This window comes from Lynx canadensis, chromosome F2, assembly GCF_007474595.2.
Source record: "Lynx canadensis isolate LIC74 chromosome F2, mLynCan4.pri.v2, whole genome shotgun sequence".
Lineage (NCBI taxonomy): Eukaryota > Metazoa > Chordata > Mammalia > Carnivora > Felidae > Lynx > Lynx canadensis.
In genome coordinates this window covers 28,697,290-28,723,602 of record NC_044320.2, presented here as the reverse complement: position 1 = coordinate 28,723,602, position 26,313 = coordinate 28,697,290, and the positions used below count along the sequence as shown (strand labels likewise).

Here is a 26,313-nt window from a genome sequence, read left to right as displayed (position 1 = left end):
GTCGGTTAAGCGTCCGACTTCAGCCAGGTCACGATCTCGCGGTCCGTGAGTTCGAGCCCCACGTCAGGCTCTGGGCTGATGGCTCAGAGCCTGGAGCCTGCTTCTGATTCTGTGTCTCCCTCTCTCTCTGCCCCTCCCCCGGTCATGCTCTGTCTCTCTCTGTCCCAAAAATAAATAAAAAAAATTTAAAAAAAACTTAAAAAAAAAAAAAACATTCTGAGAATATTGAAAATTTAACTATTGAAAATTTAAAAACCTAGTTTCTCAAATATTGAAAATTCTCAACTATTGAAAATTTAGAAACCTAGTTTCTCAAATTGTCAATATGATTTACATTTTAATTTTAAAATTCACGGTGTTATATTTGTGGTTTCTAAAGAAAAGTAAAATATGTCTGATTTTCACAGCTCATAACAGGATCTTTCAGCTTGACTTCAGAATGGGAATATAGCATATGAAATCAGCTTAATGTATTTACTTTTGTGCTTTTCCCACAGGTTTTGATTCCCACCATGGCTATTACACAGTTTCGGTTATTCAAAGTTTGTACCTGCCTAGCAACAGTATTCTCATTCCTAAAGAGATTAATATGCAGGTAAACAAATTTTATGTTCAAATTGATCTGTTTATCATTTTGCTGATTTTGGATACCTTCATAATTATAAAAAGACAGGGCAGACAATATTTAAGCTAAATAACTTGATTATACTATTCATTCATTATTCTTTGATATTTTAAAAAACATTTTCTCTACTTCAGATCTAGAAAGTGGAGTTTTACTTCTTTTCATTCTTTCAGATTCTTACCTCTTCAATTAAAATCACATTCTCATTCCTACAGAATTTCAGAAAAAAGCAAACCAACTTACAATAAGAGAGTTTATATGTACATAATTATTTCATTATGAGAATGTTTTAAGATGGTTAAGTGGAATTAGGCATAAGTATTTCTTTATATACCACAATATGAATGTTGTTTTTATAGTAAAAAACAAAACAAAACAAAACTTGAACAGAAAAATCCCAAACAAAACAGTTTTGTTTTGTTTTTTTTTAATCTCTTAAATAATATTCCAGAATGTGGAATGTGGACTACTTAGTCCCAGTCAGTTAAGTCATTCTGCTTCAGTAAGTCATCCGGAGATTGGAATTCCTTCTGTTTTGTCATGCTACTGTACCCTAGAGCTGTAGTGCTGTATGCTGAGGTACTTCAGGGCTTCACATTAAATTCACAGGGGTATCATCAGGATATTTTTACATTTCCAGCAAAACACACAGTGAATGTGTTTTAGTCAGCATCTGTTAACCCTGCACAAACTACTAGTTCAAGGTAGTTCACATTAGATCCTGCAGCTGTTTTGATGATATTCTTGAATGTTTGAGATAAGTTTTTATTTACTTGTATTTTTGGTGGCCTAGCTTTGCAAAGCTAGGATTTAGGTTAGAATTAAAGCAAGTACTGAACCAGAATTAATGTGGAAGAGAAAAAGAGGATGGTAGTAGCCAATCTGATTTTAAGTTTTGAGAAATTGTGTCCAGTAGACATACACACATTGCATTAGTGATTGTGGTTATTTAAGAATGAAATAAAAATATTTTTCCTTAAACTTATTTATGGTGTTTTTTCAAACGGCTACTAAGTAGTTAGGACATACATAAGTATTAAATTGTTTGGTCCTAACTACTTAATTAGTGGAACTGTTAGGGATTTGTTTTGGCCTAGGGGTACTGTGAAAGAAAAAATACTGACACACAAAGTAGGGTAGTCAAAAGAGGAAGTAGAAGGCTGTTTGTTCCTTTTGTGGCAGACTTGATTTAGACGTTGCACACAATGATTCTGTTCTCAACTTATTGTCCAGAGCTTAGTCATATGGCCACCTAGCTTCAAAGGAGCCAGGAAATATATTCTCTGGCGAAATGGCCATTTATAACTACTAAAACTCTGAGGATTAAGGACGTTTATTGTTAGAAGTAAAGTGAATTGGGATTTTTTTAAAAAAGAGGTCCATAATATGGCAGTGGAAATGAGTGGATGAAATAGAGTGAAGATGATCACTAGAGGAAGAAAGGTCAGGAAAGAAATGGAAAATTTAGGTGATTGTTGAATTCACCCAGGAAGAGAATGGGATTTGGGAAATAGGGAAAATAGTAAACTAAGTGCTTAGATCATCAGAGCATGAGGAGGAATGGCCAGAAATTCATGAGGTAAAGTAGGATAAGAATTGGCATTAATTGGGGTGCCTGGGTGGCTCAGTCGGTTAAGCGTCTGACTTCAGTTAAGCATCTGACTTCGGCTCGGGTCATGATGTCATTGTTTGTGCGTTTGAGCCCCACATCGGGCTCTCTGCTCTCAGCACAGAGTCTGCTTCAGATCCTCTGTCTCTCTCTCTCTGCCCCCCCCCCCCACACTGTCTTTTTCTTTCTCTCAAAAATAAACAAACACTTAAAAAAATAAAGCACATCTTTGAAAATAAATAAATAATGGGCATTAATTGCCAGAAGGCTAGAGGTTAATAGAAGATAAATTATAGGTGTTTTTCTCTTTGCATATGTATTTTCTAAAACTAAATAAAACACTTTTAGTATAAGAAATTGCATTTGATTTTTAAAATATTAAGGATAATTGTTGCCATTATAAATTTCACTATAATTCTTAATAATAAATGTATTTAGGATTGATTGTATGTTCATTCTAAAAGAAAACTGATTCATTTTATAGAATAAGCTTTTCTTAAGTGTCAGAAGGAACCTAGATCATGTGTTATAAAATACTGGGTTTGCATTATAAATTTAGTAGTAGACTGTATTATCTGTTTATCCTTTAAATAAGATATGATTTCTAATCTTGTAGTAAAAATAGCTAACTTTACCAGTTAGCTCTAAGTAGATTTATAGATTATTTAAAATGAAGCAAGTGATTAATCATTTGTAATAGCTACCAATTTTTTAGTGTCTTATTATATACCAGACACTGGTGTCTAGCCGCTGGAAATATGTCATTTAATTAAATCTTCACAACAACTCGACAAAAGTAGGTTTGAATACCTGCATTTTACAGATGGGGATGTTGAGGCTGAGAGGTTAGTTGATTCTAACTAGACTCATAATTAAAAGAAGTAACATTGAAAACTATGGTTTACATAGTTTCCTTAACCCATGCTCTTTTTTTTTTAAGTTTATTTATTTTGAGAGAGAGACAGTGGGCAAGCAGGGATGGATCAGAGAAAGAGGGAGACAGAGAATCTCAAGCAGGCTCTAAGCTGTCAGTGCAGAGCCTGACTCAGGGCTCAATCCCAAGAACCGTGAGATCATGACCTGAGTCGAAATCAAGAGTCAGTTGTTTAACCGACTGAGCCACCCAGGCACTCTGATAACCTGTGCTCTTAACAACTGAGTTACAATACGTGTCTTGTTTAATGTAGTGCTTTTCCTACTAATCCTTAAAACTTACCAATTACAGTTTAATTCAACCCAGTGATTTTCAAACTTTTGAATAGTTTAATAGGTAATCTTACCAAAAAAAAAAAAAAAAAAAAAAAAAAAATATATATATATATATATATATATATATATATATATGACAAAAGCCAAGCCATCTTGTTGAAAATGGCATAGGTGTCCCAGAGCTTCACCTACAGAGCATGGTTTGAAGAGAAAGCATGGTTTGAAATCACTTGGCATTTTTGTTTTTGTATTTATATTCCTCCTGAATTTATCTATAATTTGAGTCCTAAGCCAAAAAGCAGTTTTCTCCTGTCAAAGATTTTAAAAATATTGAAAAGATACCTGATGCATGCCTTTTCTTTTCATATTTTAGTGAGCAACTGTTAATTATTAAAATAAATAATCGCAAAATTGTAAAAGATCTTTTATAAGCCTTCAGTTACTGTTTATAATTCTTTTACCAATGCTTGTTTTGGTAGTTATTAAAATAAATTATTTCATTTTCATTTTAGATCTGGTAGAGGACGGAAATTAAGTGGAGACCAAATAACTTTACCAACTACAGTTGATTATTCATCAGTTCCTAAACAGGTAATTTTTTTTTAAGGTTGAATAAGGGTTCCAGAACCATAGTTTTCAAACTGGAATGCAGACCATTAATTAGTATGTCATGAAGTTAATTTGGTAGTCAAGTCAGGATTTTTGTTATATTTTTTAATCCTAAAATTTTTATTTGGTTCTTCATAGTATTTTCTGTTACTTTGCTGAGATTTTCTATCTTGTTTTTCCATTGATTTCAAGAGTGTTTGCTATTGCTTGTTAAAGTTTTTTTATAACTACTTTAAAGTCTTAGATAATTATAACATTTATATTATCTTTCCATGCAAGTTGAAATTTATTGATTGCTGAATAATTTTGAGTTGTTTCACAGACATTTTGAATATTACATTTGAGATTCTGTCTTCTATAAATTCTATCAAGAATGTTGATTTTTTTTTAAATCAGGTAATCAACCTGGTTAAGCTTAGGATGCAAGTTTCAATATTCTTTCAATGGACTGTAGCTTTAAATGTCAGTTCAATTTTTAAAGCATTTGCTCTTGTTTTGGTTTTGGTTTTTTAATGGATAGAACTGATTAATTTCTAGTAAAAGTAAGTGTTTTTTTAAACTTTTGGTTTAGTTTTGGTATGTGTTATAAAATTTGTATTTTCCTTTTGGTCAGAAAGTTTGAAAACCAATTGTTTAGACAGCCTATAGTTTTTTTTTTTCTTTTCTTTTAATGTTTATATATTTTTGAGAGAGAGGGAGATAGCAAGCAACTGGGGTAGGGACAGAGAGTAAGGGACATGTAGAATCTGAGGTAGGCTTTAGGTTCTGAGCTGTCAGCACAGAGCCTGACACAGGGCTCGAACTCATGAACTACAAGATCATGACCTGAACTGAAGTTGGTTGTTTAACCGACTGAGCCACCCAGGCTCCTCTAGAAAGCCTATTTTTGTAAAAAATGATGAATTGAGATGTTGATTAGGTTACTCCTTTGTGACTGACAGTATTTGTCAATGAAATGTAGGCAGATGTTGAAGAGTGGACGTCCTGGGATGAAGATGCACCCACAAGTGTAAAGATTGAAGGAGGGAATGGGAATGTGACGACACAACAAAATGCTTTGGAACAACTGGAACCTGACTATTTTAAGGACATGACACCAACAATAAGGAAAACTCAGAAAGTATGTTAAAGGTTTATGCTTTTGGAAGTTAAACTATTAAACTGCTTTTCAGATTCCTGTAGTCAAAATTAGTATAATTGGTATTTGTCAGAAAGCCTCTTTCTGATGATCAATTTGTTGTGTTTTCTGTCGTATTAAACAGGTTGATATTTTCAACCTTCTAGACGTAGATCTAGTAAGTTGTACCCCTACATCTGTTAAAGTTTTATAAATATTACTGAAATCCAAATGTAGACCAGATTCCAGATTCCAGTCTGTTCTTTTTTTTTTTTTTCTTTTTTTAATTTTTTTTTTCAATGTTTATTTATTTTTGGGACAGAGAGAGACAGAGCATGAACGGGGGAGGGGCAGAGTGAGAGGGAGACACAGAATCGGAAACAGGCTCCAGGCTCCGAGCCATCAGCCCGGAGCCTGACGCGGGGCTCGAACTCACAGACCGCGAGATCGTGACCTGGCTGAAGTCGGATGGTTAACCGACTGCGCCACCCAGGCGCCCCAATTCCAGTCTGTTCTGTAGAGACTAAGCTGAATAAGATAAAGTTCTGACCTTAAGAGAGTTCACAGGTAGTGATGTCTACAAACTGATGGGTATAGTTTCCATTGTTCGTAACTACTATAAAACTGATGTAAGGCTCTGAGAGCACAATAACTGTGAGCTTATGTTAATCTTCCACACTTTAATTAATCCATTTTGAGTTGGATATGGAAGATCACTTAAAGGTGGAGGGGAATTATTGGAAAAAGAACAGTGACTGATTATTTTCCTTTCTTTTTATCAAAAATAGTACATGTACTTAAAAAATTAAGTTAAATAATATAGAAGAACTTTTAATGAAAAGCAACAAACTTCTGTCCCATCATTCCCCATAGCCAGTTGTACGTCCCATAAGCAATCGCTCATAACTTTTCCTGTTTGGGTTTGTAATGTTTTTTTATCATATCTATATATAATATGATTAAGTTGCTGTGTCTTGATTTACCAATCACAGACATTGTCCATTGGCTTCATACTATCCTAGATGAGGTTTGTTTCATACTACTCTCACTACTATTCCCCCTCTTCCAAATATTATGATGTTATTATTCCAGTCTACCTCACTAGTCACTCTGACATTTCAAAAAAATAAATAAGTAAACATATTTAGAGTTCCATTTCTTGTTCAGTCATGCATAGAAAATATTTTTTTAAATATACTTTATAAAAAGAGGACATTATTTATTCCACTCTTCTCTAATAGGGTTTCTCACCCTCTTCTACCTCCCAACCAGTTTCAGCTGTAAATTTATTTTGACAATTTCAAGGCTGATAACATTTACATTCTGTAATCATGATTGTTTTTGTTAAGCTGTCCAAATGTCTCAGTGCTGAAAAGCATTAAGTTGTGTATTTTTCAAGGAGTTTGAGTTTCTTAGTAGATGAATACCATATATTTTGGAAGAATATTGCTGTTCTTAATAGAAATCCAGAATATTACACTAGTACCTTAATAAATTAATTAGACTGAAAATGTTTAAGCTACACAGCTAATACTGCTGCCTTGAAAGAGTTAATACATTCATCAATAACCATATGCTAAGAGAGCTTTTAGAAAGATGTAACACGTGTTCTTATTTAATACAGTGACTAAAAGTGCCAACTTATATTTTATGGGGCTAGTGAAAGAAAAAGAGGAAAATTTATTCTTTTTAGAAGAAGTAAAATGGAATTTTTCTTAATATGTAAGTGATTTGTATGACAATTGCTTAAGAATTTTGATACTCTTTAGAGATTTAAAAAAATTATATTATAAATTTAAAAAGAAGGAAGGCAGGACATATTTAAGATAATTATAAAATACTTTGGTCACTTAATTATCTTGTTTCTTTTTACATGATATGTAAAATACTCCTGTAATTCTGTTTCAATTAATCTTTCAGATAATTATTAAGAAGAGAGAACCATTAAATTTTGGCATCCCAGATGGTAGCACAGGTTTCTCTAGTAGATTAGCAGCTACACAAGATATGCCTTTTCTTCATCAATCTGTAAGTATGTAATAGTATCTAGATAAGAGTTTGTTTTTATTTGTTTTCTTGAAAAGAGAAGAAAAAAAATCAAAATGAAGTGAACATAATATTTGTATTTCTCTGCTTTGAAACAGGTTTAGCAGATTGAGAGAGATTAATCTGGAGTTTTACCAATCTTATCCTTTTATGAGATTGTAAATTTCATCAGCAACTAAGATCAGAGTCCCACTGTATACATAAAAGATCGAGACAATATGTTACTTAAAAATATGACCTTTAGGGGCGCTTGGTTGGCTCAGTCGGTTAAGCGGCCAACTTCAGCTCAGGTCATGATCTCACGGTCCGTGAGTTCGAGCCTTGCGTCGGGTTCTGTGCTGACAGCTCAGAGCCTGGAGCCTCTTTCAGATTCTGTGTCTCCCTCTCTCTGACCCTCCCCCGTTCATGCTCTGTCTCTCTCTGTCTCCAAAATAAACGTTAAAAAATATATATATATGACCTTTGAAGAGATTACCACTGAAATTTAAACTTAAAAGCAGGTAATTTTAAGTGAGTCATGAATTGTTTCCCTAGTAGAGTATATTTACATTTAAAGTATAAGTTGACTTATAGTTGGTTTTGACTTAAATGCATCAGTTTTAAGGACAAAAGGAGTAAGGAAAATATATAACTGTTTCCCAACCTTGGAAGTATCTCAGAATCAGCTTTGAATTTTTTTTTTAATGTTTTTATTTATTTTTGAGAGAGAAAGAGAAAGTGAATAGGGGAGGGGCAGAGAGAGAGGGAGACATAGAATCCGAAGCAGGCTCCAGTCTCTGAGCTATCAGCACAGACCACGATGTGGGGCTCAAACTCATGAACCGTGAGATCATGACCTGAGCCGAAGTCAGACACTTAGCTGACTCAGCTACCCAGGCATCCCTTTGAATTTTTTTTAAAAACACCAATGTCCAGACTTCTCCCCAGATCTAAGCTTTATCATGCTTTGATTAATTATTGATTAATTTATTATATTAGTTATTGTATAACAGCCTCACACTTAGTGACTTAAAACAGTAAATATATGCTTTATCTCCTACAGTTTCTATGGATTGGGAATCCAGAAGTGACTCAACTGGATGGTTCTGGCTCAGGGTTTCTAATGAGTTTCCAGACACATCATTAGCAGGGGCTGTAGTCATCTGAAGGCTTGACTGGAACTGGAGGCTTCATTTCAAAGGTGGCTCATTTTACATGCCTGGCAATTTAGTGCTGGTTGGTTGCACAAAGCCTCAGTTCCTTGTCACGGATCTCTCCACAGGGCTGCTTGAGTTTCCATATAACATAACTGCTGAGTTTTCCAGAATAAGCAGTCCTTGAGAGAGAGAGAGGACATGCAGAGATGAAGCCACAATGCCTGTTTGTGACTTAGTCTTATGAGGGACACACTGTCACCTCCAATTATTTTATTCATTGGAAACTAGTCAGTAAATCCGGCCTACATGCAAGGGGAGAGGAATTCAGCTCTACCACTTGAGGAAGGAGTGCCAAAGAATTTGCAGACATATTTTTAAATTACCACCATCTTATTTGTTTGTTTAAACTGCACAGGTGTTTCAGAGTACCCTCTCCTTGGAGGATCCATGTTTATGTATGTTTTTAATTCATTAATCAAAATCTGTTCCTACTAATGTGAGACAGTGTGTTAGGTGCTAGTAACATAGAAGAAAGTAAGCAAAACAGGCAGGGTCCTTGCTTCAAAAGAGTGCAGTCTATGGGGGAGTTTCAGTGTTAAATAAATGATCACACATAAATAATGCAGATTTTGATAACTGCTGTGCAGTTACATCATGCTCTGAGAGCATAATAGTACCATAGATGTTTCTCTAAAAGAACATAGCATGTTTCTTATCTTATATTTCTAAGTTTTATACTTTATTCATATATGTTTGATCCATATTAGTAAAGTTCAAATTTTTCCAGTGAATTAGTAAAACGTTTGCCACTTAACTGGAGTTATAAGTTATTATAACACTAATATAGCTCATTATGAAGTTGTAAATATGTAATTCCTTATAGAGTTGGAAAAGGTAAATAGAGTAGGTGGAGAATCTCCAATGCTATTTCCACATATTTTCCTCCAAGCAGATGAAATAAGGGAGTATTGCTCAGGAGAGAATGGTAATCTACTGCACTTTGTTCTCTGCTCCAAAAATAACGTATCACCCATTCTACCAATTAGGCTTCTTTGAAATTCCACATTCTATTTTTTTTTAATTTAATCATCTATATTGTTTTGATAGCTTTTTATAGTAAGGATATTAACTTTTTTCTGTCATCTTTTATAACTTTTCAGTTTGTTGTTGGCTTTATAATTTGGTTTGGATGTTTTTGATTGGCAGATACTTGTTTTTATGTAACAAATCTTATCGTTTAAAACTTTTTTACTTAGAAGGCCATCTTTACTAAAGGACCAGATATCACTCTTTTTTTATGGTCTTAGGAGTTAACTTTTTAAATATCTAAATGTTTTATACATAGAAAGTCAAATATCTCAGTGGAAAAATGGATATGAAATAGACATAGCCTGATAACGAAGAAATGTTCTCAAAGAAATCCAAAGTAAAATAATAAGACACAATTTTTAAATCTTAACAAATTAGTGAAGAAGAAAGAAGGCTGTTGGCCATATTGACAGATGACAGGAAGACAAGGCTTCACCTGCTGCTGTTGGTAGGATAAATTGGTATAACTTTTCAAGAGGGTCATTTGTATTTGGTTCAGTGGTTTTAGTTTTTTTTTAATTTGATTTAGCTATTTTAATTTTAGAGATTTATATTAAACAGATAATCAGAAATACACTAAAAATTTTTTAACAGAGGGAGTGCCTGGCTGGCCCTGCCCATAGAGCATGTGACTCTCAATCTTGGGGTTGTGAGTTTGAGCCCCACTTTGGATGTAGAGACTATTTAAAAATAAAATATTAATTTTTTTTTTTTTAGCATAGGATGGTATTACATTTACAGTTAGGAGAAAACCATACAATTTACTTCATTTTTAGGTGTAAGCGCTCAAAAGAAAATATAATAAATGTATTCACAGATTGACACCAGTTATTTTATGTTCATAGTCACTTCCACACCTAAGTAAACATTTCGGAATGAGCATTTTTATTGTTTGGTGGAAGAAAAAGTGAACTTTTAGAGGTCTGGCCTGGGGAATAGTGGAAGGTAGTGGCTAGCCTACTGGTATCAGGTAAGTAGGACAGGCAGAAGGAAGCACAATGTAGAAGTGCTCTGGTGAAGAGTAAATTTTGCCTGATTTATTGTGTTTGCCTTGGACCCACATAGTAAGAGCCATTGAGAAATCTGTATGTTACTTATGCTTAAATGAAAATGCCTGTGCCGGCTTGGAAACTTCAGTTCCTCGGGTTGATCTCAGCACAGAGTAGTGAAGCACCTCTAATCCCCTCTCCAGTCAGTCTGTCTCTTCTCTTGTCCCCACCCCACCCTGTCAGCTCACTGAAAAGAGAGATACCGAAAGAAGAAATGTTATATTCTTGTCCATTCCAATTTAAAGTAGGCAGAAAAAGAAAAGTCAGTATAAAAGGACTATGCTTTAAAACATAAAATAGGAAGAAATCTGGACCTGCCCAGGACTGCTGAGTACTGAAAGTCACACATCACAGGAAACCCCTGAGTTCCAGGCAGACCAGGGGCCAAATCATCTGGGCCTTTGATAGGACATGAAGAAGACACAGAGGAGTGACAAAATCTGAGTTATGTTTTAAAAGATACCCTTTAGGGCGTCTGGGTGTCTCAGTCAGTTAAGTGTCCAACAGCTCATATCATGGTCTCGTCGTTCATGAGTTCGAGCCCCACATCGGGCTCTGTGCTGAGAGCTCGGAGCCTGGAGCCTGCCTCGGAAACTGTGTGTCGCTCGCTCTCTGCCCCTCCCCTACTCATGCTCTGTCTCTGTCTCTCAAAAAATAAATAAATGTTAAAAAAAATTAAAAATAAAAGATACTCTTCTTGATCTCTAAGAGGAGAAAGGAGAGCTCTTTACTCTCATAATTTTGTTTTGTGTTTTGTTGTAGCCTGAATTAGGTGACTTAGATACCTGGCAGGAAAATACCAATGCATGGGAAGAAGAAGAAGATGCGGCCTGGCAAGCAGAAGAAGTTTTGAGGTATTTTAGTAATATTCACACTGCAACTCGAGTAGAGGAACCAGATTTGTTCATGTTACATTCAAAGTCAAGAAAGCTTATTCTGCCAAACATTTTATTTTTCTTAAATCTTTCTCACTTGAGCTTAGATAATATGAGATTTTTTATTTCAGACTACATATACTATTTTACATGATTAAAACTTCACAGAAACCAGAAATTTAAAGCATTATAGAAACAAAAGAGTAATAATGTTATTAACGGCAAATGAGATCTTTTTCATATACACATCATTTACTATTTGCTTTATACTACCTTCCTTCTAAAACATAGTTACCTTTTGAAATGTGAGCCACCACTGTATATTCCTCTAAGTCAGCAATTCTACCTTTAATTTTGTTTCTCTGTGGCCTAGAATAGTGCCCAGCACTGCACATTTGAATGGCAATAATGTATATAGCACTCTACATTTGTATATGTATCTTATTAGTTGATATACTCAAAAGCCCTATGAATTGTAAATAATTATGTCAGGTACTGCCCATTCTACAGAGAAGAGAATACTATTCTAGAGGTCTTCAGGTTTGTTTTCGTTGGTGTTTATGTTCTTATCTCCATGTTTTTGTGAGCAATAAATATAATTCTTGCTATTGCTGCATTAAAGAGTAAAGAGAAAATTTACCCTGAAAGAGTTTGTGACCATCGTCACTGATGAAAAGCTCAGATATTTAAATGTGGGTAAATTATTTTTGTGTTTTTTAAAGATATAGTAAAATACATTGATGTAAGTTAATTTTAAAAGATAGTTTTTATAATAGGGATAGAAAATAACAACTGATTTCATTGATTTCATTTTTGTATTTCTCTGTATCAATTAACTACAGTTACCTTGAACAGACAGCAGAGGGTGCAGTTAAATAAATGAGAGTTACTGTTTTTTTTGTTTTTTTTTTTTCTTTTTGGTCTTGTCCTTCCTATTTTAAGCACTTTTTTTTTTTTTTTTAACAGGGATGGGTCACATTTTAATAGTAAAGTTATGAGAGTTTTAAGTATTTAGTTTTCACTTAATCATTATTCACTGTAAAGGAATTATTTTTTAAATTGTAAACAGCCACATTTATGTTGCATAGATCATCAAAAAAGATGTTACTTTTTTTTTTTTTACTCTATTTTTGGATAAATCATAGATATAGAAGTCTGAGTGTTTTAGAATAAACAGTGGTCATTAACCACAGGATAAAGGAAGCGCCATTCATTCTGAATTCAGTAATAACGACAGCACTGTACAGTTTATGAGTTCACAAGTATCCTAACATTCACTGTACCAAAACATTTTTTTCCACCCTATCCTCTTGCACTCTGAACAAAACAAGACAAAAAAAACCAAAACCCTAAACTTAGTGTTTTATGTTATATGACAGCTTAGGAGAAGGGGCCTATCAGTCAGTAATATATATGCTTCATGCTGCAAGTTGCATAAGTTAGAGTCGGAGAGACATGAAGGAGTCCTGCGGTTTATTGTCCCCAGAAGAACACTGCAAATTGTTAGTGTATTCACACTCCATGTCCTCTGACTCAGTCCATTTCCCATTGCCAATTTAATACTGCCAGTACTGTAATCAATATTGTTAAGGAAGAAGATTCCTATACTTTAGAAATTCCAGGCGTGTATCTGGAGAGGAAAAATAGGTTTTCTCTGCAGTAATCTCTAAATTGCTTCATTTTCCAGGAACATGAATTGTTGATATTTACACTTCAGCTAGTAACAAGGTGAAGGCTTATTTGTTTGCAAACAGCCGGCCCTTTATAATTCTTTTCTTATCTTCCTTTTTGCCACTGACATTTTGACTGTTTTAGGGCAGATTATCAGTTTTGCTTGAAAGGTATCAGAGCTAGTGAAATGTAGATTTTTTTTAAAACTATTCTTCCAAAGCTTTGTGAAGGTCAAAGTATTGCCTAAAATAGCTCTGTACTTTCTTGAATTTTGGTCATACACCTCTCTGCTTACTCCCACTTATAAATATGATGAGACAAAGATTTCGCTTGCCAGAGTCGGCTTCGAGCGCCCCATATGTAGGTAATCCACACTGGATTTTCCTCTTTTATAAAAGCTTGTGTTGCCTATCCCACGTACAACTGTGACCTACCACTTCCCTCCTCAACCTTGCATGTTTCGACTTATTTTCTCATACCCTCATCCAGAACCAGCTTCGGTTCTTTTCTCTCCTCTCCATCACCCCCTGCTACTCTCACTCCCCACATGAGTCAGTCAAATGACAAAAGAGAGGCTGGTGATTCTAGGTCTGTAGAGTCAGGGAGGGGCCAGGGAAGAGGTAAGGATCTCCTAATGTATACTCAGTAAATACCTACCATTCTGCCCCTTCATCAGTAGAGCTGGCCAAGTGTTAATCTGTAAATAGATTTCTAGCTTCCAGTTGGAAGGCTGGTGTGAAGTTTCCATTTTCTTTGGGCATTGTGTTCTGCACATCTGTGTTCTTGACTTCCTTTAGCAGAGTGTTTTTAACTATTATAATAATAGAAGATTTAATCCTCAACATCACGCTTTTCTGAATGCTATCAAAAAGAAGGTGTGGTGCAGTGGAGGTGGTGGTTTAATGAAAATAATCTGAAGAAGAGGGGCTAGAAGATGTGGGTTCTTTTACTTAAGTTTATGACTTTGGGCAAGGCACTCGGCCTTTGTTCTTCATTTTACTTATTTGTAAAATAGAGATAATACTCTTATTTTCCAAGCGTTGTTATAAGGATTAAAAGAAATACTAATTTTGAAAATCTTTGAAGTTTTCAAAGCAGTGAGAAGAATGAAGATTTTTTGAACTTACATTTGATGATAGCTATTTCTTTCTGGAATTTATTTGCCATTTTACTTGTGTGGTATTTTCTAAAAGTAAATATAGGACTGTGTTTCTCTTCAGGCAGCAGAAGATAGCAGACCGAGAAAAGAGAGCGGCGGAACAACAAAGGAAGAAAATGGAAAAGGAGGCACAGCGGCTGATGAAGAAGGAACAAAACAAAATTGGTGTGAAGCTTTCATAGCAAATGCTCTTCACATGTCATAGTGCCAGGAGGAGAAATGGGAGTTCCACAACTCAAGCAACATTTCGAGGGATTTCAGAGTATTTTCAAGAATACAAACACATTGCTTGGTTTTATTGCATTCATCTGGCCATCTAGGACACCAGGATTCTCTCAAAGTACCTTGAGCTCTTAGTGATTGAGACTCAAAAGAAGAAAAAGACCTATGAGGCAATATTTTTTTCAACATGCTCCAAGTGTAAGACAATTGTTTGCTGTAGAGAAATTATTACAAATGGAATATACCAGTACCTCTTCTAGCTAGTGTTTCTAGCTGAATAAATGGGTGTAAATAATTTTATGGTGGGAAAGAACTCTGCTCTCTATAATGCTTTCCTTCATTGTGCATAATGATAAAATAAATAATTTTAAATATTTTTTTGTTTCCATGATTATCTGACCTAAATCAGACAAACCGCAGGGCTTTAACTTCTTTATTTTTGTTGTCAGAAGCTGGTGTTGACATACATTTCCTCTAAATTGAACTGGTATTATTTATGTTTAATATGACATTAAGGGATTTGATGACTTTGGTTTTCAAGAAAATCACATTAAATGCAGTACTTTTATTTATCGTATATATTTTATACATCATTGTTTCTTTTAGACGGTGTTGTAATGTTATACATATTTGTAATTTATATTGCATGTATAAATTGGAAATCAGCAAAATGACAAATTTGCATTATTATAACTTGTGAGTTTTAAAAACTAGTATTAGTAGTTTTTCCCTTTTGTTAGGGATTTTAAGATGTTACAGTGTTTTAAGTACCTTAGTCCCTTGCACAAAAGCCATTAAATTCCAAATGCAGAAAGCCTTCAGTTCTAAAATTTCAAAGCTTTTAGGTGATTTCTGTATCAATTTTATATATCTGACATAATTCAGTTCACCATGTTGTTGGCTAAGATAATATTATTGGTTCATTAAATTTCAAACTGAGATAGGAATAGTATTTTTATTTTTGGGTGTTGACTGGCTCCAAAATCGTTTCAAGGAAAAAGATACATACTGTGTTTACGGGAAAGAAATAGATTTGATAGTTTAAAATTCCATTAATTTTTCTCCACAATTAAAATACATCCAGTCTGATTTTCTATGGCTTTAGAATTTTTAAAGATTTTTACTTTCATAAAAGTTGTTGCCCAAAATTAACATTCTGTGGGTTTTTTTTTTAATGTTACAAGTACTCTAAACTATTGCTGATCTGTTAGAATTTAAAATATTTCATAGTAAAATCGCAGACTATATAGTGAGATCACCCTGGGTCCTTATCCTGAGCTCCCAGACTAAATATGATTGTAGAATCAGTTGAAATTTAACTTTAGTAAAAAGCTGCTTTTTTACAGTCCCAAGCCACATTTTCAGTCATCAGGTTTATTTGAGTTTCTGCCAATATACTCCCAATTAAATAGAATTAGACTTAAATTTTTAGTAATAAAAGTATTCTCTTCCCTTATTTGTATTTATTTATTTTTGTTCATGGGAATGCTACATGATTTCTCTAAATTTGGCGTTCATAAAGGATAACCTCTCTTTTAGCACAATAAATTTTACTGCTTTTTCCCAACAGTTGACAAGTATTGAAGTCTGATTTGGTCATGACTTTCATGAGTGTGGGATTTTGTTTTTTGTTGGTTTTTTGATTTTTGTTTAATTAGAAGTAAAAACTGGTTAGAAATTATAGTTTGTATGATTAATTCGAGATTTTTCTTATGGAAAGAATGAATAACAATTCTGGGATTTTTTTTAAGCCTCTTGTGATATGTAAACTGAATACCTGTGTTCAGTTTGGGTATAATATGGTCCCGAAAGAAGTTGTGTTGTTAAATACATATGATAAACACTTCATGGTAACAAACTGGCTCTTTTAGCTTTGAAATTTATAGTTTCTGTTTTTGTTTGAATTTTAATTAAGAATTACCAGTTCTAGGAGCTTATTAGTAAAAGTAAAAAAGAAATATGGATACTCATATATAGAATTAGTGAAGTGCTACCCATTATTTGAATTATGCATTTCATGTATTGAGGTACCAAGTAATGTGCAGACATGTGAAACTTTTGTGTGTGTGTGTGTGCACACACACACACTATATATATGTATACAAACTATGTGTGTGTGTGTATATATATATGGTTTCCACTTATTTTCCTCTTATTAAGCTGTAGCTAGGGATATCTTCTAGTTGACTCTTGGCTCTTTTTTAGTAGCATAATTTAACTGAGTCAACATTTGAGAACTTAAAATTCAGCATTTAAATTCCTCAGTTTTGACCTGCACTTGCCTCTGGCCAGTATGGTGACTATTCTCAGTTGAAGATTGGTGGTTGGGAAGAAGGTGGTAGCTATAGAAACTGGTATCTGGATCAAGCATCCAACACCACTCTATATGCTACCAGTATAGTGCAAATCTAACCATGGCCAGTGTTCCAAAAAGCCTAAGTTTTGTCATTAATGATGTAAGTACTAAGGGATGGTCTGGGCCTGATATATCTAACACACATCTTGTTTAATCCTGTGTAGTTCAGCTTTAAGATAACCTACTGCAACTATTTTCACAGTCTTTAGCCCCTTGTTTAAAAGAAATCTTTCATAAGGTGTGTAAGAAAATTAAGTTACTGTGGTGAGTAGTTTCAGCTGAAACCACATTGAGGGGTGGGGGTTTGCTTCCGGGAAGAAGTTTCTCCCCTCCAGTGAATTGGAGTGCTGAAGAAGATGGTGGGTCCATGAAGAGCTTATTTCAATAGTGAATAACTTAGTAAACTTGTGTTTACCATTTACAAAGATTTTTAAAATTTGAGGTCCTCTCTCCTAATAACAAGGAGCCTTTTTTTTTCTTCATGTAATTTACTTCACTTTAACCAAAGTTGTTCCAAGGTTATAGGATCAACTTGTGATTCCTTTTGTATTCAGCTGTTTTTCACTTTGCTTCCCACCTCTTATCTGCCATGCCCCTTAGTCATGACCATTGGGCATGCTCAGTAAGTAACTGAGGTAAGTTTTGAGAGTAGTAAGATGCTTTTCTTTCTTTCTTTTTTTTAAAAAAATGTTTATTTATTTTTGAGAGAGAGTGCGTGAGCAGGGGAGGGGCAGAGAGAGAGAAGGAGACAGAATCCAAAGCAGGCTCCAGGCTCTGAGTCGCCAGCACAGAGCCCAACCCCGGGCCTGAACCCCGAGCTGTCAGGTCATGACTGAGCCGAAGTCAGACGTTTAACTGAGCCAACCAGGCACCCCAGAGAGTAATAAGATTCTTTTCACCAAAACTCTTGGTTTTCTAGAGGTGGAAACAGACCCTATTCTAGGAACACACTTTCCTACACACACCTGGCCCCCCAACACACACCTTTCTACCCTGACTACCTGCTACTGACCTTGCTAATCCACCAGCAGGATCTTTTGCATAGAAACTTTCACAAGAGGGTTGCCTGGTTAAGCATCCAAATCTTGATTTTGGCTCAGGTCATGAATTCACAGTTCGTGAGTTTGAGCTTCATATCATAGTTTGGGGCTTGCTTGGAATTCTCTCCTCTCGCTGCCCCTCCCCTGCTTGCTCACTCTCTCTCTCTCTCTCTCTCTCAAAATAAATTAAAAAAAAAAAAAAAAAAAAAAAAAAAAAATTTCACCAGAAGTCTGTGGCCAACCAGTCTGTGGCCTTCCTTCCAGGAACTTCCATGGATGTTAATGATTTGCTATGTATCGATCTGATTGCACCAATTGTGAGAGCTCAGAATTCTGAGTTGTAGCAATGGTGCAGTATTAAAAAAATTGCCTGAGTTTGCAAATCATTTAAATGGAGATGGTGGTTTTAAGTACTGAGACTATAAGTGTTCATTATAGTGCCTGGCTCATACATAAACCCTCAGCAAGTGGTAGTTGTGAGGCCCTGTACACTTTCCACATTTTGCTGTGCTCTATTGGCAGCCCCCTTCCTGTGGACAGTGGGAGTTGACTGATTTTGCCATATTGCTTTTAATACATCTTTATGGTGAACTACAAGTTTAATTACAAAAGGGAAAGCTTTATGTGTTCAGAACTGAGAATCTAATTATATCAATGACTTCTCACAATCCAGTGAGGTAGACATTACCCCATCTCACATATGAAGAAACGAGGCAGTTGCATGTTTGAATAACAGGAAAATAGCAAGCTTGGAGAGCAGATGACCTTAGTGGTTAATCAGCATTATTGTGGACTATGATTTTTAAGGCCTCTTTGCTGGAAATTACCACCTGAAAAAGTTTGCCATCAGAATTTCCTTTCTAGTTCTCAATGAAAATGATGTTACAAATTATAATAGATAACACCTATTTTTGTTTCCTAAGAACTTCTTTAATAAGGAAATTAGCTTGGCTTTTATTTTCATATAAATAACTGTAGTTGAGTGCCAATGCCATTATGACTGTATTCCCAGTTTACTTGGGTCAGATATTATATAATCAAGGCAAAATGAAATATGGTTTATATTCATGCAGTTGTAAAACTATGACTATTAGGTCACTTGATTGGGTCATTATTTTTTTTTAATTTTTTTAACATTTATTTATTTTTGAGAGAGTGTGAGTGGGGGAGGGGCAGAGAGAGAGGGAGACACAGAATCCGAAGCAGACTCCAGGCTCTGAACTGTCAGCACAGAGCCTGATGTGGGGCTCAAACTCACGAACCGTGAGATCATGACCTGAGCTGAAGTCGGATGCTTAACCAACTGAGTCACCCAGGCACCCCGATTGGGTCATTATTCTAATGATGCCAAGGTCACAGTTCTTGTGCATGTGTAGGTCAGTGCTGTACCCAGAGACCTTCCTGCTACAAAATGTGTCTATGACCTTGTCCAGTTATGTTCTTAACATGTGTCTTTAGGATCTGGTTGAAAGTGTAAATGGCACAGAAAAAATCATTTCTGTGCATAGGAAATTCAAAGGACATACTCTAAGTTGGTGGTATGCTGAGAGAGATCATTATGGTTTCTTATTCTTATGTCAGTTTGGCTCATTATAACTTTTGCCCCAAACCAGTTTTATTTGTTAAAATAGTCCTTCATTTACACATCAAGGCGGTTTCCAAATGTGTTGATTATTCCTAAATAAAATCAGTGCTTACCTATTTTATGGAGATAATGTCATCATCATTAGACATATTGGTCTGTGAAACAAATTTTTAATTTTTTTGACTATTTTTTGTAATGGTAAATGAAGTAAGATGTGCATAAGGATATAGATATATTTAACTTGTTTCATTTAAGTTTAAAGCACATAAAAATACAGATGTTTTTTATTTCTTTTTGAAGCTTCACAGTGCACCTGAACCTCATAATTGCCTATCTTGATTAGAAGGAACCCTTATGGAGTAAGATAAGTACACGGGTGAGGGGTGCCTGGGTGGCTCAGTTGGTTAAGCTTCCAACTCTTTATTTCGGCTTAGGTTATGATCTCACAGTTTGTGGGATCGAGCCTCATGTCAGGTTCTGCACTGATAGCACAGAGCCTACTTGTGATTCTCCCTCCCTCTCTTTCTGCCCCTCTTCTGCTTGCGTGCGTACACTCTCTCTCTCAAAATAAATAATAAGTACATGGGTGATCATTTTTAAAATTTTTTTCTGTATATTTCAGTGGGAGATGTGAACATTATTAAGACTGCTTTCGTTGTTCATTTTCTCTATATAACCAATAAGCCAGAAATAATGTGCTGGTTCAGAAGAATTAAAGGTCAGTTTAAAATGCCAGTACCTATTGTTTACTGTAGAAAGTAAGGCTGGAAAACCATTTCAAACACTGTGAGCTATTTGATTGTGAGGAAGGGGAAGGAGGGCTTTACCACACCATCAAATTGGAGAAATATTGCAGTTGTTAATAGTTCTCATACTCCAGTTCATTACAGTTCTACTCGGGCAAAATTTTTCAAAGTTATTCAAAATTACTTTGACCAAAAATGACAGCTTCTGGGAATGAAAGTAAAACTATCCCTGAAGGCCGATCAGAAGATCACCATGGGGAGGAACTCTAGGGCAGTGAGGAGCAGGAGGCAGGATGCCTGCCTCTAAAACCATTCACAAGGGGGCTGGCTGTGGGCTTTACAGCCAGAATCATTCTACATCATCATGGTCCCAAATGTTTTTATGGCCTCGGTACTGAAAATGAGAGATCCTCTTCACAGTTAAACCAATAGATCACTGGCAAACATGTATGAGAAAAGATTAGAAAACATCTCCACGAGTCCTAGCTTCAGCAAGCACAACACAAAAGAATAAAAGGCATCCAAATTGGCAAGGAGGAAATTAAACTTTTACTTTTCACAGAGGACATGATACTCTATATGGAAAATCTAAAAGATTGCTAGAACTGATCCAGGAATTCAGTAAAGTCACAGGATATAAAATCAATGCACAGAAATCGGTTGCATTTCTACATACCAATAAGAAGCAATAGAAAGAGAAATCAAAGAATCAGTCCCATTTACAATTGTACCAAAACCCACAAAATACCTAGGAATAAACCTAACCAAAGAGGTGAAAAATCTATACACTGAAAACTGTAGGGAGCTTGTGAAAAATTGAAGAAGACACAAAAAAAAATGGAAAAGTATTCCATGCTCATGGATTGGAAGAACAAATATTGTTAAAACGTCAATAATACCCAAAGCAATCTACATATCCAATGCAATCCCTATCAAAATAACACCAGCATTCTTCACAGAGCTAGAACAAACAAACCTAAAGTCTGTATGGAACCAGAAAAGACCCCAACAGCCAAAGAAATCTTGAAAAAGAAAACCAAAGCAGGAGGCATCACAATCCCGGACTTCAAGATGTATTACAAAGCTGTAATCATCAAGACAGTATGGTACTGGCACAAAAACAGACACTTAGATCAATGGAACAGAATAGAGAACCCAGAAATGGACCCACAAACGTATGGCCAACTAAACTTCGACAAAGCAGGAAAGAATATCCAATGGAATAAAGACAGTCTCTTCAGCAAATAGTGTTGGGCAAACTGGACCGCGACATGCAGAAGAATGAACCTGGAACACTTTCTTACACCATACACAAAAATAAACTCAAAATGGATGAAAGACCTCAATGTAAGACAGGAAGCCATCAAAATCCTAGATGAGAGAGCAGGCAAAAATATATTTAACCTCAGCCGCAGCAACTTCTTATGTAACATATCTCTGGGGGCAAGGGAAACAAAAGCAAAAAACTATTTGGACCTCATCAAAATAAAAAGCTTCTGTACATCAAAGGAAACAATCAACAAACTAAAAGGCAACCAATGGAATGGGAGAAGATATTTGCAGATGACATATCGGATAAAGGATTAGTATCTAAAATCTATAAAGAACTTCTCAAACTCAACACCCAAAAAACAAAGAATCCAGTGAAGAAATGGGCAAAAGACATGAATAGACACTTCTCCAAAGAAGACATCCAGATGGCTAACAGACACATGAAAAAATGCTCAACATCATTCATCATCAGGGGAATACAAATCAAAACCACAATGAGATACCACCTCACACCAGTCAGAATGGTTAAAATTAACAACTCAGGCAACAACAGATGTGCTGGTGAGGATGTAGAGAAAGAAGATCTCTTTTGCACTGCTGGTGGGAATGCAAACTTGTGCAGCCACTCTGGAAAAAAGTATGGAGTTGCCTCAAAAAGTTAAAAATAGACCTACCCTACCACCCAGCAATTGCACTACTAGCTATTTATCCAAAGGATACAGGTGTGCTGTTCCAAAGGAGCACATGCACCCCAATGTTTATAGCAGTGCTATTGACAATAGCCAAAGTATGGAAAGAGCCCAAATGTCCATCGATGGATGAATGGATAAAGAAGATGTGGTATATATATACAATGGAGTATTTCTCAGTAGTCAAAAAGAATGAAATCTTGCCATTTGCAACAAGATAAAAAGGTAAATATCATATGACTTTACTCATATGAGGACTTTAAGATCCAAAACAGATAAACATAAGGGAAGGGAAGTAAAAATAATATAAAAACAGGGAGGGGGACAAAACATAAGAGACTCTTAAATATAGAGAACAAACTGAGGGTTGCTAGAGGGGTTTTGGATAAGGGCCATTGAGGAAGGCACTTGTTGGGATCAGCATTGGGTGTTATACATAGGGGATGAATGACTGGAATTTACTCCTGAAATCATTATTGCACTATATGCTAACTTGGATGTAAGTAAGTAAGTAAGTAAGTAAATAAGTAAATAAATATTTAAAAAAGGAAGGAAGAAAGAAAGAAAACATCTCTAAGAAGCCTTCATTTGTTTAGGACAGGAGAGGACAGAGCCCTTTAGTATTACTCAGAATACTAGTGCAGGGAACTGAGAGGTATCTCACAGGGGCTCTTACATGAACTGGCTGGTATTTAGTGAACTGGTTTTCTAGCTGTTCTCAGAGGTGATACTGAGACCACTGCAGGAGAGGAGAGGGAGGCAAATGGCAGGGCTCCGGGCTGGGTGTCCTGTGCCCCAACTTCACTTTTATGTGACTTACGTATGGGATTTTTATGTTGAAACATTAAAAAAAAAAAAGAGCTACACCTTTTGGGGTGCCTGGGTGGCTCAGTTAAGCATCCAATTTTGGCTCAGGTCATGATTTCATGGTTCATGGGTTCAAGCCCCACCTTGGGTTCTGCACTGACAGTGTAGAGCCTGCTTAGGATTCTCTCTCTCTCTCTCTCTCTCTCTCTCTCTCTCTCTCTCCCCCCTACTCATGCTGCTCTCTCTCAAAATAAATAAACTTAAAAAAAAGAGAGATACACCTTTTACAAAACTTAAACACTACTGAAGTATTCACAACTTTTAATACCAACTTTTCGGAGTAGCATTTAAGTCTTTTTGAGATTTTAAGAATTATTTGGAATTATTGTTGTAACCATTAGTTATAGCCATTGTGACTGTAAGAGAATCAGCAGTCACAGCACAGTGTGTCTTCCAGAGATTTAAAAATATTACCTGATATACTATGGTTTTACTCTATGTGGACTTTCTAATTGTTTTTGTTTGGAACAACTGAGAGTTTGACATACTTTCAAGATTTGATTGTTAATTTCCTAGGTTATTCCTTCATTGTGTACACTTTGCCTGGTAAGATTGGGAATAAATGAATTTTGTAGAGTACACAAGTAGTAGAAAAAGAAGTGCTCACTGAGCCAAAATGGAAATTAGAAACTACCCCTAAACCTTTTAAAATGAAAAGTCCTCAAGAGAAAAACATAGCAGACCCAACCACTACTTAGGCAAGGCCTATGACAGATTCAAATCACAGACTTCCTTTCTCTCCTGCCACAAATGTCAGCAATGCTTGGCATCTGAGTGCAATGCATTTTTCCCCCTTTCCGAACAGCTCAACTTGGAAAGGTCAGCATATCCCTTTGGGAAAAAATCTTTTCTTATAAATTGGAATGTTTGCACACATAACTGTAGGAAATGTTTAACATTTGCTTTGATGGGACAGCAATTTGTTCAATAGAGTAGAATTGTTCTTCTTTTTCCATGTTCCTGCCTATTTGTTCATCACAGGCACACAATTACTGAAAGCAACTTTGAGTACTTCTTTCTATGAGATCAGATCATCCTGTCCACAAAACCAGCCAACGCCTTGGGCTTCCGAAAGGCAAGCTATGTTCCATCTTTTATTTACTCCAAGGGACTCATTTGTGAGAGACTGTTCTGAATAAAAGCAGTAATTTTCCACAGACTGAAACTCTGAAGAAGGGGAGGAAGGGTGGGGAGACAGAGGGTGAGGAAAAGAAAAACAGAACTGGTCCAGGATCTCCTGTTTCACCTTCGCACACATTCGTTTCAATGTGGATAGGATACCCAGCGTCCAATGTTTCAGATGAGATAATTTTGTTTGAATCTTTTGTTTTACTTAAAGAGGGACACAGATCGTTATGACAACAAAGCAATTCACTGTTTGTGATCAGCTGCCTCCAATTTGATAATCAACATAAATATTTGTGGTTCATGGAGAATTCTTCACCAGAGCCCATCTTCCCATCCATCTTGAATTGATGAAGAACAGTGCTGAGTTTGTGTGTTATATTTGTTTCTGTAGCAACAGTGGATACCAAAAACAAGTTTATAATTTTTCTGAAGGTAAAAATGCTTTAATTTAGCAATGACTAAAAATAAACATAGGGAGGGACTGTAAGGAAGAAAACAGCATCTAGGTATTGGTCTAGGCTGGACTACAGGAAGGGACCTGAGTCAGCACAGCTCATTATTTTGGGACACTTCCGATTATTCACCTCCAGAAATAGTTTCCCTTCCATTTCAGCCAAATTCCTCTATGATGTGCTAAGTGCCCATGTGTGCCCTCAGGCACGTGTGTATTCCAGTAGAAGAAATGTCCTACCAGAGACAAACTACCTCTGTCCACACGCTTGCCTTGCATCCTATCCCTTCTCATCTTCTCTCCTTCACTTAATCCTTTCTCTCCTAGGTTATCAATTTCTTTCCATTTCTCAACTATGAAAGCATACAAACGTGTTCTATCTCCTCTCAATATTGAAAAATAAAACAAACACTTGTAATTCCTATCCCCTTGTAACTACTACCAACTTCCCTACTCCTTTTGACAGTGAAACTTATTTAAAAAATTAGCGGCACACGTTGATTTCTACTTTTTCTCTTCCATTCACTCTCGAACCCACTTCAATCGTCTATTTCTTCAAAGAAAAAGATCTGGACAGTCACTAAGAGTTTGTCAAAGCCAGTGGGCATGCATCTGTTCTCCTGTTACTCAACTTCTTGGTTGGATTTCCACAGTTGGCCACTCCACTCTTGAATCGCTCTCCTCTCCATTTTCCCCAGTACTACCTTCACCTGGTTTTTCTCCTACTTTTGGGCTGCTTCTTCTCAGCCTGGTTTGTTGGTTCTCTATCCTCTATTTGAATGTGGACATGCCCTACGACTCAGTTTTTGGCCTTCTTTCTTTCCTTATACTCTCTCTGGATGATTTTATCCATCCCATCATTTTAATAGTATGTAAATGCTGAAAAGCCCCAGGTTTATAACTCCAGCCCCAATGACTCCTGTGATTTCCACAGTCATATGTAAAATTATGCACTTGACATTTCCACATATATATTTAATAGACACCTCAAATTATTCTCCCTAACGCGTTTCTCTTTCCATTCTCAGTAAATGGTACTACCATTGACTCAGGTGCTCCAGTCATCCTTAATTTCTCTCTTTCTTAAACTCTACCACTTCCCCTCCCCACATCCGATCTCTCTGCAAATCACCTCAGTTCTAAGTTGTATCTTTATTCAAGTTAGTCTCTATATCCACTTCCACCTCCAAGTTGTCATAATCACTCATCTAGACTATTTCACTGGTCTCCCTGCTTCCACTCCTGCCTGCTTACAACGCCTTCTGCACATGGCAGCCATAGTTACAAAAAAAAAAAAAAAAGGAAGAAAAGAAACAAGAAAAAAAAACCCAGATTATATCACTGTCCTGTTTAAAGTCCATTCATATTTCTCATTGCACCGGGAAGGAATTCAAACCAACCCTAACATGGTTACATGGCCCCATATGAACTAGCTTCCTCTCCACTCCTCCCAGTCGCCGGCTTACTCCACTTCTTCCTCCACTCTAGCCACTCTGGCCTCCTTGATGCCCCATCACATGCCCAACCCCTTTCTGACTCAGAACTTTTGCCTTTGTTCTTTTTGCAACAGTTTACTCCCATATCTGCACATACCTGGCACTTTTTAATCCATCAGTACTAATGTTATTTCTTCAGAGATTTGTTCCTTACCATTATTCCTGTCACTCTTGGTTAAAACACTTTATTTACTTGGAAGTACTTAGCACTTAGTACTTACCTAAAATGATTTTCTTCATTTATTGGCATGTTCTGTGTCTTTCACG

The 26,313-nt window shown here is 35.9% G+C and overlaps 1 protein-coding gene across 1 annotated transcript; it reads left to right on the top strand.

The window, feature by feature from the left end:
- The first annotated feature begins 497 nt into the window (after positions 1 to 497).
- On the top strand, positions 498 to 16,270 carry EBAG9 (estrogen receptor binding site associated antigen 9). Its single transcript, XM_030303956.1, has 6 exons — positions 498 to 595; positions 3,956 to 4,034; positions 5,014 to 5,172; positions 7,090 to 7,197; positions 11,252 to 11,343; positions 14,256 to 16,270. The coding sequence occupies exons 1-6, from the start codon at positions 513 to 515 to the stop codon at positions 14,374 to 14,376; spliced, it is 642 nt and encodes a 213-aa protein (XP_030159816.1). The 5' UTR covers positions 498 to 512; the 3' UTR covers positions 14,377 to 16,270.
- Positions 16,271 to 26,313: the final 10,043 nt, after the last annotated feature.

Excerpts from the sequence above, each read along its gene's own strand:
- EBAG9 (XM_030303956.1), top strand. The coding sequence starts at position 513 with ATGGCTATTACACAGTTTCGGTTATTCAAAGTTTGTACCTGCCTAGCA. Across the intron at positions 596-3,955 it reads CTAAAGAGATTAATATGCAG|ATCTGGTAGAGGACGGAAAT; the intron begins GTAAACAAATTT and ends TTTTCATTTTAG. Across the intron at positions 5,173-7,089 it reads CAATAAGGAAAACTCAGAAA|ATAATTATTAAGAAGAGAGA; the intron begins GTATGTTAAAGG and ends TTAATCTTTCAG.